This window comes from Coenobita brevimanus, chromosome 92, assembly GCF_032717465.1.
Source record: "Coenobita brevimanus isolate Jiangsu-jjx chromosome 92, ASM3271746v2, whole genome shotgun sequence".
NCBI lineage: Eukaryota > Metazoa > Arthropoda > Malacostraca > Decapoda > Coenobitidae > Coenobita > Coenobita brevimanus.
In genome coordinates, this window is record NC_137045.1 from 8,332,772 (window position 1) to 8,347,221 (window position 14,450).

The 14,450-nt window shown below is 40.6% G+C and overlaps 1 protein-coding gene across 2 annotated transcripts in view; it reads right to left on the minus strand.

Moving 5' to 3' along the window:
* The window catches only part of casp (Fas associated factor casp), a 72,174-nt gene that overhangs the window by 22,723 nt on the left and 35,001 nt on the right, over positions 1 to 14,450 (minus strand). For both annotated transcript variants that reach the window (XM_080282139.1, XM_080282140.1), the window contains exons 7-9: positions 11,683 to 11,772; positions 7,351 to 7,552; positions 3,375 to 3,520 (exon numbers count right to left, since the gene is read on the minus strand). In XM_080282139.1, the coding sequence (XP_080138265.1) occupies positions 3,375 to 3,520; positions 7,351 to 7,552; positions 11,683 to 11,772 (438 nt within the window). The remainder of the gene's footprint in view (positions 1 to 3,374; positions 3,521 to 7,350; positions 7,553 to 11,682; positions 11,773 to 14,450) is intronic.

Below are 14,450 nucleotides of genomic sequence, written 5' to 3' on the forward strand. Positions count from 1 at the left end.
ATAAAAATGTGCAGGTTTGTCTACACCTTCATGCTCTCAGTTTTTGCAATGCAGTTTCCAAATTCTGAATTCTCAACTTCTGAAAATATCCATTTTTCAAAAGAACTGTCCATTTTCAAATGCACACATGTGCACGTGTGCAAGCGTGCACACACACACACACACACACACACACACACACACACACACACACACACACACACACACACACACACACCTGGTTTAGTTTCCAGGGTTGCCACAATACTGACAAAGTGCTGCAATACTCTACAGTCATCCAAGCTAGTGAGATACTGGCTTCACTTGAACCATGAGATTTATTTCATTTTCTTCATTTTGTGTTTCTGTTTCTGTGGGCAGAAACTCATTATTATTTAAATAGTGACAGAAGCTTCCTTCAGCCAAAGAAAGCTGTCAAACGTTAACATGAATATCCATCCATCCATCATCCAATCTTATGTCGCCCCATGAGAAGCGTAGGAACCCGGGGCTAGGCAAGTTGGTTCTGACATTTAAGATAAGAGTGACCAGTCTCACTCATCCCTGAGTGGCATTACGTGAACAATAAACCCCAACCTACTGTACATATTGCAAGATGCCTTAATCCCGAAAGGGGTAGCCACAAACAAATTGTGTCCATGTCGCCCCATCCCCGCCATTTCAATGCCCTGCTCCCAGCTCACACTCCCACTCTCATATACCTCTTCACTCCATCCCTCAATCTCATCCTTGGCCTCCCCCTCCCTCTCACACCCTCCTCTGCTCTCCTCATGTCTCTCACTCTCCATCCTCTCCACATGGGCAAACCACCTCAGTGTTTCCCCTAACGCTTCCTATCACATCCACATCCACACCACAATGCTCCTTCACTTCCTCATTTGTCAGTCTGTCTCTCAATGTGACTCCACACACTCCTCTCAAATAATTCATTTCCACTGCTCTCACTCTTGACTTCTGTCCCTCCAACAAGGTCCAAGCTTCACTTCCATACGTTGGAGTTGGTATCAAAACACTGTCATGTAGTAACTTTTTCACTTCTGTGCTCACTTCCCAGTTTCTTATCACTGCTTTCAAGAATCCAGCAATCTGTCTTCCTTGTTGTACCATTTCAAGCACTTCACCCTCTAAACTTCCATCCTTACTCATCACATTAACCAAGTACTTAAACGCACTCACATTTTCCATTTCCTCATCATCCAACCTCAATGTACATTCACTGACTTCACTTCTCTCGAAGACCATAAGTTTACTCTTCCTTACATTCACCTTTAGATTCCATTCCTTACATACTCTCACAAACTCATCCACAAAGACTTGCAGCTCCCCTTCGTATTCACTTAACAAGTATCATCTGCAAACAACAGTACAGGGAGTTTCCAAACACTGCCCTCTCTCGTTAAGGCTGCTCCAACATCCACTGCCCTACCTTGTATCTCTTTTATAACTCCATCCATATACAGATTGAACAACCATGGAGACATGACACATCCGTGTTTCAATCCAACCTTCAAACAGAAAAATTTACTCAGTTCACTATCCACATGCACTGCAGCCTTAGCACCCTCATACATACTCTTCACAGCATTCAACAACTTCTATTCCATATATTCTTAATACTTTCCACAATCTTTGTGTATTCACCCTGTCATATGTTTTCTCCAAATCCATGAAGGCTACAAGCAACTTCTTTCCCTTCTCTAGAAACTTTTCCACTAAAGATCTAAGAATGAAGATCTGATCTACACAACCTTTTCCTTTCCTAAAACCTCCCTGTTCTTCTCCAACTAATTCCTCTGTTATTTCCCTTGCTCTGTCAATAAGTATCCCACCATATACTTTTCCTATTACACTAAGAAGACAAATGCCCCTGTGATTACCACACATTTCTTTTTCCCCTTTTCCTTTGTATAGGGGAATAATTATACCTGACTTCCAATCCTCCAGGACTCTACCTTCCTTCCAGGCCAATCTGAACATCTTCCACATCTATTTTACTACTATCTCTCCCCCATGCTTCAGCATTTTACCACACACTCCATCAATTCCTGGAGCTTTCCCAATTTTAACTTTCTTCACTGCTTCCTCAACTTCCATCCTACTGATTTCATCCTCTCTTCTCACATCCCACCATCTCCCAGCCATTCCCCAGCCACTTACACTCGCATTACTTTCATTCTCTAAGTTCAACAATTCCTTGAAATGTTCTCTCCATCTGCTCCCTTTTTCTCCCTTCTCCACTAGTAATCTACCATTTATATCATTTACTCCCCAACTAACTTCTTTGGCACCCTGTCTAACTTTCTTTACCTCTTTCCAGAACATTTTCTTACATTTCCTCCACTTTACTCTCAAATTCCTTCCAAATTCCTCAACCACTCTCTTCTAACTCTCTCCTACTAATCGTTTCACCTCTCTCTTCCTCCCTACGTATCTCTCTTCCGTCTCTCAATTACTTCCATGCCCATTTCTCATCCACTCACTATATGCTTTCTTCTTTTGTGCCATGGCCTCTCTCACCTCTTCATTCCACCATGCTGTTCCCTTCACCCCCTTTCGTTTTCTCTTCACCCCACACACTACCTCACATGCTGCACAGATTTCTTGTGAATATCTTACACATCCCTTCCACGTCCCCCATCTGCTCCAGTCCATATTTACCCAATCGCTCCTCCACTTCCCTCTTACATTCTGCCCCAACCACCCCTGATATTAACCTACACAGGCTCAATCCAATTGGAGCACCTTAATTACCCCCTAAACCACCAGGTGCCATAATTTGGTTATATGGTTACCGCCCAGCACAGTACTGTACATGGTTTTCTGGTGTAAAGGAAACCATTTGGCTTGTCATTCAGTGTCAAGTCACCCATAGGCAGAAGGAAGAGGAAAGCATGAAGGAAAGAAAGACACATGAGAGTGCAAAATCACCCATAGGCAGAAGAACAAGGAAAGAATGAATGAAAGACAGAAGAGGAAGGATGGAAGACAGGAAACGGCAGACTCCCAAAGCAGCACTACATCGAGTGAATGGATGGTGAGCGTCCCCATACCAAAAAAGGCCAATACATATAAAATGGTTATTCTGTATTAACATACGATCTCTGTTATCACTCCAGCAGGGCTGTGTCAGAGATCAGGAGATAACAACCTATTCTGCTCACAATCAGTCTCTCAGCGATCATATATAATGGTCAGTACAAATTAAAACATCCACAACCAGGCCCTGCTGAATTACAGAATACTCAAGCTGCTTTTCATTCCTATTGTAGTTCCTTTGAGATCTGCTTCTTTTATAGCTGACAATATCTGTGAAGTGTTGTAGTAGACCTAAAAATTTCTGCATGCGGAAGGGAAAGAAAAGGCTGCAAACTTACAGTCTTGGCAGGGAAGTGGACTGACTCCTTGAGGGCATCTTCCAAGGACCCCTGATAAAAGGCCGGTGTAATGCTACCATATCGAGCACGAAACTCCTCACAGAAGTGTAGCACACCCATAACCTCATCCTCTATGTCAGCAGGGACTAGGTAGGAATATAATATTAGCTGTAAAAATACACCTGTATATACAATCTGGCTGCAATAGCAGATTGTTACTTTAGTATGAGGCAGCTATGTCTTTTTGCTAAACACAGTAACATACATGAAGTATGTCCTGTATTACAAAACTGAACAGTGAGAAGCAAGAGAAAGATAATTTTTAATATCAGGTACAATACATCTGAGTTTTGCCACTGTATGTTCCAGGATGCTGAGGAAAACCTGAGGCATCATAAAAAAATAAACAATAATAATACATTACAATACAGAACAGTATTATAATACAGTGATCCACTAATTAACATGCACTTGGTCATAGCAGTTTTTGTCATCATCATCATCATCCAGACTTCCATTCCCACCCTAGGGCAGGGTAAGGAGAAGGAATGTCCAGACAGCCCAAGTTTGCCTAATCCAATGGGCCATGCTTCCATTCACTCATCATTCAAGCCTACGGAATCCTGGCTATAATGGATATGCCAAAAACATTCACCATCATCTGTAGCTTCATATAAATGTATCCAACTGAGTCAATCCAGATGCTGCCACATTAAAAAGGGGTGCCAAATCCCTGATCATGCACTTCTTCTCACAACATTCATCCAGCCAGCTCGATCTCCTGTCAGTTCCCCAGCCTCACCAACTTCCAAACTTCTCTTCCTCACACGCTCATCCACCATATCTCTCCACCTTCTCCTTGGCCTACCTCGCCTCCTCCCTCCTCCAAATTTGCTTAGATATACCTTTTTCACCACTCTATTGTTATCCATTCTCTCCACATGACTATACCATCTCAGTGCACTCTCTTCGATTCTGGTGTCCACAGACTTTCTCACTCCACATCTTTCACAAATCACATTATTTCGTATCCTTTCCACTCTCTGTACTCCACATACATTCTTCAGTGGTCCCATCTCCACTGCTCTTACTCCTGACTTTTCATTTTCATGCCACACCATAGTCTCACATCCATATGTTAAAGTTGGCACTAACACTCCCTCGTGTAAGCCTCGTATAGCTGCAACACTCAAGCCTCTAATTCTTATCAAGGCCTTCATTGCACCAGCTACTTTTCTTCCATGTGTCACTCTACTTTACTTCTTATGTACATTTTCCTCTCTTTTCTATCACTGTACCCAGATATTTGAACTCTCTCACCAATTCCAGTCTCTCTCCATTCACAGTAACATCGCACTGGGAGTCACCTTCTCTCTCAATAAACATCACTTTACTCTTTTTTACATTTACTCTCAAGGCACGATGCTCACAGACATCAGCAAAACTCTGCACTAGTCTACCAAGTCCTCGTCCGGTACTTGCAAGTAGTACTGCATCATCAGTACAATTTTGAGATATTCCATTCATCACCATTCATTAACAATGCCATCCCTCTCTCCATTACTTGTTTTTTTACTTATCTCATCATCCCATCCATATATATATTGAACAACCATGGGGACATCACACAACCTTGTACGCTCACACCGATCGTGAACCATTCACTTAGTTGCCCATTAACCCTTACACATGCTTCACTACCACCATAAAAACTCTTGATGGCACCTAGCAGCTTACCATCTACACTGTACATGTGCTAAACTTTCCACAATCCTTCTCTCTCCACTTTGTCGTCTGCTTTTTCAAGATCCATGAATGCCATAAACACTTTGTGGTCCTTCTCACAAGCATTCTCTGCTGTCTCACAGCAAACATTTGATCCACACATCCTCTGCCACTCCTAAAGCCACCCTGTTCATCACTCACTAGGACTTCTGATATCTCTCTTACTTTCTCTACAATAATTACTTCCATATACCTTCTCTACAACACTCAATAACCTTATGCCACGATAATTCTTGCACTCATTTCGCTCACTTTTATGTTTGTACAGAGGTATAATCACAGCCTTTTTCCACTCTGCAGGCACAGTTTCACTCATCCATGCCTTCTTACATATCTCCAACAAGCATTTCATTCCTCTCTCTACTAAAGCATCTCTGCATATATAAGGCATGGGGCGATTACAGTGGTACTGTAATCAATTACGATTATGCTTATTTTGCAAACTTCAGATTACGATTACAATTATGACTGCAGTAAAAGTAAGAGTAATCGATTATGATTACGATTACGTAAGAAGTAATCATGATTACAATCATGATTACATGTACTGTTATGCACTATATAATTATGAGCATGTTTCTTTTATATTTAACATTAATTAAGTAAATAGCTGGTTTGTTTTTAAAAGCAAAAACATCGTCCAGTATTATAAAACTGATATTTTCTAGGGATACACATCTTATATGCAAATCATTTTAATAAGAATTGCCTGAGTAAGGAAGAACATAGGGTTAAGCCCTGCGAAACCTATGGCAACTGTTACTCTGGATAAAAATATACTATACAGTGCTATGTCCAGTAAGTTGTTCCTTTATTTTTTTACCAGATTGCAATACATATGTTTTAAATTTGCTTTCATTTTTCTTCCTTGATCATCATTACCTCCTTCTTTTTCCTCTTCACTAGTCTCTTTACATGCTTCTTGCTCTCAATATATTCAGTTCTTACTTTAACTGAAACCCTGTCCTGTAACCACTTTAGCCACTTCTTCCTTGTTTTCTCCACTGCTAGCTTAACCTCCTCGTCTCACCATGCGGTACCTTTCTTCTTTGTTGTTACTCCTGCCACACTGCACGTCGCTTGGCACGCCTAACTAAGCAATCCTTATATGCATTCCACAGGCTGTCCAGATCTATTTCATTCCAATTCAATAATTCTAACTCCTCCTCTACTTTGGTCCTGTAATCATCTGCCATTTCTTTGATCCTCAGCTTCCCAACTTTCAGTCTTCTCCCTGGCTGCTCCTCTCTCTTCAATGCAGTTTTTGTCATCAATGGAATATGAAAATCTATGCTCCTGCTGTTACTGCACATTTTCTTACCTCAAAAACATCACTATCGTGCACCTAAGCTGGTTTCTGCTGACAATGACATTGAGGTATTGAAAGATGATGCCCTACTCAATTAGTTAATCCTAGGTGATGGAGACCATAACTCTCGACCCCCCAGACTTAGAATTCCTTACCTTAAGCCCATCTTAGGTCTCTAAAAGGTATGTGTTTCTTCCTTACTGTGCACTTTTCATCACTTTCTATTGACCTAACCATGAATGTGTATTTCTGATACTTACCATAAAAGTATGTATGTATTTAATGGGTCTAAATTATTGTAAAAGGGAAAATTTGGACTTGCAGTTGGGATGCCTGGTGCCGATTAGGGCAAATCCCACAGGTTCTGAGCTTTCGTTATCTCACAATTTCGTTATCAGGCACTATGCTTGGTAAGTCCTGTGCAATAACCAGGGGGTCACTGTATTACATATGACTTTCAAAAATGTAAACTCCATCATGTGCATGACAATACTTAATTTCAAATGTGGGTGCGAGGAAAAATGAGAAAATAGTTATCTCACACTAGAAATTGCATATAAAAATCATGACTGTTAATGGAAGTGAGAGAGTGTAAGAAAATGTGAAGGCTGTAACTTTATATACACTTGTATGAAGCACTCTGAATTGAAAGGGGAAAGATGTCTATGTTTCATAAGGTGAAATTTCAATGTAAATGTATAAAAAAAGAACTTTTGTATCCTGCAATTATGCATGGTATTTGTCTGCCTTCACTTTTTAGTGCCTCATATGATGATGATGATGATGCATCAGCATACTGAGAATTTAAGTCTTCCTGGCATCGGGTACAGAGTGGGAGAAAACGTGAGAGTTGTAGATGATGATAATAATACAAGTACATACTGAGAGTGTGAGCCTTCCTAGCTGCAGGTATATCCATCATGTCTAGGAAGTCATCGTCATCATGTAGCAGCTCAGCCGCGTCCTCAAACTCCTCCCCTGAACTGTCATCCCCCGCATCTGATGTCCCCACTCCACTGCTGCCTCCCACTCTCGTGCTTGGCCCTGCTGCACTGGCGCTGCTGATACTGCTGTTTGCTGCAGCCTGAACACATCATAAATATTCACCTTCTATCAAATGTCAAACTATCCATCCATTTATTATCAAATCCTTTATCACCCTGTATTTGAGAGAACTGGGGCACAGGGTATGGCTAGTCTGTCCAGACATTCAAGGTGAGTACCCATCATGAACCCTTGAACAGCATTATTATTATTATTATCATTAAAAAAAAATAAAAAAAAATCTTAAGTGCTTTACACACTACTGTACCTAAAACTGATGCAGAAAAGGGCATTTATGTCTCTACAAGTATACTTCAGTCATTCCTTTTGACCCTTTGTCATTTCTTTTTGCAGCCTCCACATAAAACTTCTATACCTTGCTTTCTCATGTTCATTTAGATTATCCATCAACCTTAATCTTAAACTTCTGTACCTTCTCCTACCATCAAAGTAACCCAAACTCTTCAAATTCTTCTCAACATTTTATTCATATTCAATCTCTCCATATGACCATACCATATTATGCACATTATTTTCTATCCTTATACCAACCAGTTTCCTTACTGAACGTATTTTTCATGTTTCTTACCCTATTCGATTTAAGTAACCAAATTAATTCCTTTGCAGTACCATTTTCACTGCTTTCACTCTTGACATTAACGAGGACATTTTCTATATTCATGCAGCATCTACACTGTCCTCTGTTTTATGTCAAGGCCTTCACTGTACATGCCACTTTCTTCCATGAGCCATTTTACTCTCCTCTTTCTTTACACATTTACCTTTCTTCTCTGTCACTTCACTGGTGCATTTGAAGGTCTTCTATCAATTCAAGTCTCTCTATTCATCAGCACAACACACTTTGTCACTTCTCTCTCAAAAACTTCATTTATATCAAAAGGTTTACTTTTAACCTTACTGCTCAAAGACATTCAATGAAAAATCAATATGGCAGATGCATATGACCTGCAAAATATGAACGAATTTGAAAGCTTTCATTCAGTACGAAAACTGAAATTAAAGCCTACTAATGGTATTTCAAAGATTATGCCATTATAAACAGACAACTGAACTATTTAGCAAAAACACCAGGTGAAATGTTTCACGTTAACAGCTGAAGATATCTGGGGAATTTAGATTTGTAAATATAGTCAAACTGTCAAATGGTGAGATAAGATTAATATTACCTTAGGGAGATGAGTATTTAACTGAACGGCTTAGCACCAGGTTCCTATGTTCCTAATGATAGGAGTGGGGGGGGGGGATGAAATGAATAATGGAAAATACTATAGGACTTTCAAAGAACAGGACATGCAGTGGGTGACAAACAGTATTTGCAAGTATTGTATTACTGAGGATACCATAAAAAGAAAACTGTATATGGTGTGGAAAAAGTGCAACAGTATAAATATACTGTCTATTCAAATAATAAATAAATAAATAAATGTACATGTAGTGATAAAAGTTACTGAAGACAAAGTACCCTGACGGAAATTTGGTCATGGAAGGGTTTGGAAACTTTCTGTACCATACTGCTGTCTGCTAAGGATACTGTATAGTTAAGTGACAATTAATGAGAGCTGCAAGACTTGGCAAATGAGTTTGAGAGTGTATACAGTGTAAGAAACAGAATTTAAATGTAAACACTGATATAAGAGTAAAGTTATGGTCTCTGTGAGAAACAGTCACAGAATGCACAGTGAGGCTAGATGGTGTGGAAATCAAGAAAGAGTGCATTCAAGTACAGTACAATCCCAGTAAACCAGGAAGCTTGGGGAATTTACCTTCCCGGTTACCAAATTTTTCCATATATCTGACGTACACTCTTGTACACAGGCTATATCACTGCAATATATACAATACCACCTGCATCCAGGGTCACACTAACAGATTCCAAGTGAAATATAACCTCCTCTTAAACACACCCCATAGACATACCACACAACTGCAGTGTTTTGCAGTAATACAAAATGCACACATTGAGTCCATTTTATTAAATATTCTTAGTTACTTTATTCATAAGAACATGGCAAAATAAGCAAAAGAAATAAATCTTAAGCATTTATTAGTGAACTGATGATTAGGAATGAAATGCTGTAGAGTCGAATTATCACAACTCCCTTGCTCACATATCAGCTACGAATACAGCTGTGGCCTGCCCATCGCTTCCTCACCTGACCATCATCACTTCACCCCTCACTCACCACGCAGCTGTTTTGCAGATGATACAATAAATACATAGGAATTGCAAGCACAGTAATTTTATCCAACAAAACAAACCTTCACTTCAATCAACTAGATTTTATATTCTCTGCTAGTGCAACATAAATTCATCTTAGACTGCACTTGCAGAGAAGAAAAAAAATCTAGCTGATAGAAATGAAGGTTTGTTTTGCTGTTTAAAATTACCGTGCTTGCAATTCCCACATATTCATTTTATTACCTTCATAATAGTTGAGTGGCAAGAAAGACATGGAGTGACGGCGGACAGGCAAGAACTGGTGGGCCACAGCCGTTTATAGTATATAGATGATGTGTGAGCAAGGGACTCATGATAATTCTACTGTACAACATTTCTTTCCAAATCATCAGTTCACCGATAAACATTCAAGATTTAGTTCTTTACTTTATTCTTTCATGTTTTTATGAATATAATAATGAACTATATTTAACAGAATGGACTAGCCACAATACTGTAAGATACTGCAAGCTCATGGGTAGTTATGAGTCATTTCGTTAGGTAGAAACCGCAATGGTACTACACATTATCAACCAATGAAGAGTATGCCTTTTTTCAATGGATTTATTTGTCTCGCTTTTCACAAAAAATTCCGTGAACTTGGGTCCCTGGGATCTGATATCATAAATCATGAAATTTCCTACATTAAATCCTGTCCTGTCATCAGTGTCTTACAATGTTCACCTTTTTCAAGTCTACTGCATATGTCCAGCTTCTTTTTCAAAGTTAACACAATGTGCTTAAGATCAGTTCGCACTTTAGGTATCAAAATCACCCTCTACCATGACACGACAACCCAACAGCTAAGTGCTTGTTTGCTGACTGGTGGCGGTAAGCAGACTGGTGATTTGTGGAGGTACAGAATGACCAAATTAGAGAAGGAGAAAGAAGAGGGAGGAGGGCTGAGAAGGTAATTAGCTAGGAAACAACCAGAAAAGCTTTCACTTCACACTGCCCAACTTCACCCAGTCTCATGTGACCCATGACTATCCCATGCAGGTGTAGGCATTCAAAGTGGCATACACTGTTATACCTTATTTTATTTTATTTATGTATATGCCTGTCAGTTAATCTTCCTAGTTGTCTCATAATCCCAGTTTTCCGAATTGTATTGTACTTCAGTAGTGTGATGGTTAAAGATGGATGATTAGAAGATGAGGTGCTTGAAAGGGTACATCAGGGGATAAAATAATGCTGGTTCACTGCAAGCAATGTTAAGGAAATGACAAGTGAGCTTGAAAGTGAGTCAGTGCATGACAGTACTGTGATCCCCAGTCTAACATTCAAAAGCAAAACCTGGACCGTTGGAAGGACACACAAGTGGGAGCAGTGGAAAAAGAGTTATCTGAAAGGAGCATGTGGAATCACAAGGAGAGACAGACAGGCAAAAGAGGAAGTTAAGGAGTGTTGGGGTATTGATGTGGATGTGATTGGAAGCATTGAAAGAAATACACTGAGATGATTTGGCCACAAGGAGAGGATGGAGAATGAGAGACTGACAAGGAAAGTGTATGTGATGTGGAAGAGGAGACCAAGGATGAGCTGGAGGGATGGAGAAGGAGGGGAATGTGAGTTGGAGGGGTAGCAGCCAAATAAGAGGGGACAGGGCAATATGGAGGTGACCTGTTTGTGGCCACTCCTGGTGAGATTAAGGCATCTGATAGACAAAATCCTGTCAGTGATTCCCAGGAAGAAGAAATGAATATGATGATGATTATGATTCTTTAGAAATGAGTCTGTTACCAAAGTATTACTAAACTATTTTTCCTTTATAATCCATAACTTTTTCTCATTCAAGATTAAGGAAAGGTCTTCACAATATTAGGCATCTAGTATTTTGTACTAAATCCCACTGTTTATTTACTATTACTAACTGGGAATACTTTTGCCATAAGATGCATGCAAATAAGTTGGGTTATTCAACTGCCCACCTTGCGCTGTGTTCTGGGAGTGCGCTCCTTGACAGCCTTTCGTACAGTTAGGTGATGCTGCTTACTGATCCCAGATGAGGCCAGTGTTGCCTGTCACCAGGATAAAGAGAAAATTTCAATTAAGAAGCCTAGCAAATATCACTAATTCAGAGATAGTATATGCCTTTAAGTTTGTCATAAATGCCCTCATCAGCAGTACAGTCATTACTCGTCCTACGATGATTCAGTTTACAATAATTAGCTACAACGATAATAGAAAAGTTCCACTCCAAAATTTGATTTACAATAAATTTCCCGCTATAACGATTTTGCCATCGTAAAGCGCCAGGCACACACAAGATGACCGTCGCTTGTCTCAGGCATGATGGTGGCCCCGGCATGCAGGCACTGTTATGGTTCAGGTCCCGCCACCCCTTCGAAGCCCTGTCTTTTCAACTTGTTCATGTGTGCCCCCCTGTTATTGTCACCTCTCAGCCAAACATCATAATATAGTACTGTGGATTTGTGTGCCCAGTGGTAAGGTCAGTGCCAGTGTAGGCCCCAGTGCTATGGTTGGTGCTGGCATGGGTCCCAGTAGTAAGGTTGGAGCAGGTATGGGCTGGATTCCCCTCCCCCTAACCTGTTCCTGTCTGACTCATAGGCTGACCACTAGTGCCTGTAAGCACAGGCTGTCCCGCAGCCTCGGGGGGCACGACTTGGAGACGACTTGGACCAACACAGGAAGAAATGAAGGTGGGTTGTCATTTATGGTTCGGTCTTGGTTAGGTGACTTTGGGAAGTTGAGTTGACATAACCCCCCTTTTATAATGGATTTCAATCTCACAATTTACGATAAAATCGGTATATGATAAGGTATGGCCTGACGTAACCCCATCGTAAAACGAGTAATGACTGCATATTACACCAATATTTAAATTATAATCAATACTTTCATACTAAACTTTTTAAAAATTTAATTCTTTGCTACTTTTTTAGTCTACCATACAGATAGTTTAAAAACAGAACACAGCACAGATCACTATTTCCATATTAAACTTTTTAAAATTTAATCCTAATCTACCTTTTTAGTCTACCATGTAACCAGTCTCAGAAAAGCACTCAGCATTAAGACAGACCTGTAAAACAGTACCCAACTATTTTTCACGTGATATGAAATCATCATCATCATCATCATCATCATCATCTGGACCTCCTTTCCCTAGGGCAGGGTGAAGAGCAGCAATGTCCAGACAGCCAAAGTTTGCCCATTTCAATGGGCCACGCTTCCATTCACTCATCATTCAAGCCCTCGAAATCCTGGCTCCATCAGATAGACGAGAACCACGTTCTGTAGCTTCACATACTTTATACTGTACCTATCTGACAGAGCCTATCCAAACACTGTCACATTAAAAAGGGGTGCCAAATCACTGGTCATGCACTTCTTCTCACAACATTCATCCAGCCAGCTTGATCTCGTCAAATCCTTAGCCTTACCAACTTCCATACCTCTATTCCTCACGCACTCATCCATCATATCCCTCCAACTTCTTCTTGACCTACCTTGCCTCCTCCCTCCTTCAAATTTGCTCAGATATACCTTTTTCACAACTCTACTGTTATCCATTCTCTCCACAAGACCATACCATCTCAGTACACTTTCTTCAATTCTGGTGTCCACAGACTTCCTCACTCTGCATCTTTCATGAGTCACATTATTCCATATCCTATCTGCTCTCTGTACTCCACATGCAACACTCACAGCTCTGTTTCTTATCAAGACCTTCATAGCATCAGCTACTTTCCTTCCTTGTGTCACTCTACTTTCCACTTCTGCAAATTTTCCTCTTGTTTTTACTGCTCTACCTAGGTATCTGACCTCTTTCACCAATTCCAGTCTCTCTCCATTCACTGTAACATTGCACTGGGAGTCACCTTCTCTCTCAATAACCATCATTTTACTTTTTCTACATTTACTCTCAAGGCATGACGCTCACAGATATCTACAAAACCCTGCACTAATCTACCAAGCTCTTGTATGGTATTTGCAAACAGCACTGCATCATAAAAACACAGCAAATTTGAGATATTCCATCCATCATCATTCATTACCGTCACTCCTCTCTCCAGTACCCGTGTTTTTATTTCTCTCATCACCCCATCCATATATATATTGAACAACCACAGGGACACCACACAACCTTGCTGCACATCCACAATGATTGTGAACCATTCACTTAGATGCCCAATTACCTGTACACATGGCTCACCATCCATCCATCATCCAATCCTACGTTGCCCCATGAAGAGCGTAGGATCCCAGGGCTAAGCAGCTGGTCCTGACATTTAAGATGCGAGTGACCAGCCTCACTCATCCCTGCGTGGCATTACATGAGCAATAAACCCCAATCACCCCTTGGATATAAACCTGCACCAGCTAAATCCGATTGGAGTGCAATAATTACCCACTAAACCACTGGGAGCCAATATTTGGCTATATGGTTACCACCCAGCGTAGTAAATGGTTTCCTGGTGTACAGGAAACCATTTGGCTTGTCACCCAGTGTAGAGTCACCCACAGGCAGAAGGAAGAGGAAAGAATGAAGGAAAGAAAACCAGAAGAGGGAGTGTAAAGTCACCCGTAGGCAGAAGGACACGGAAAGAATGACGGAAAGAAGACAGACGAGGATGGAAGGGAAGAAGGATGGAGGAGAGGAAATGGCAGACACCCGAAAGCAGCACTACATCAAGTAACTGGATGGTTAGCACCCCCATCAACCACAATGGCT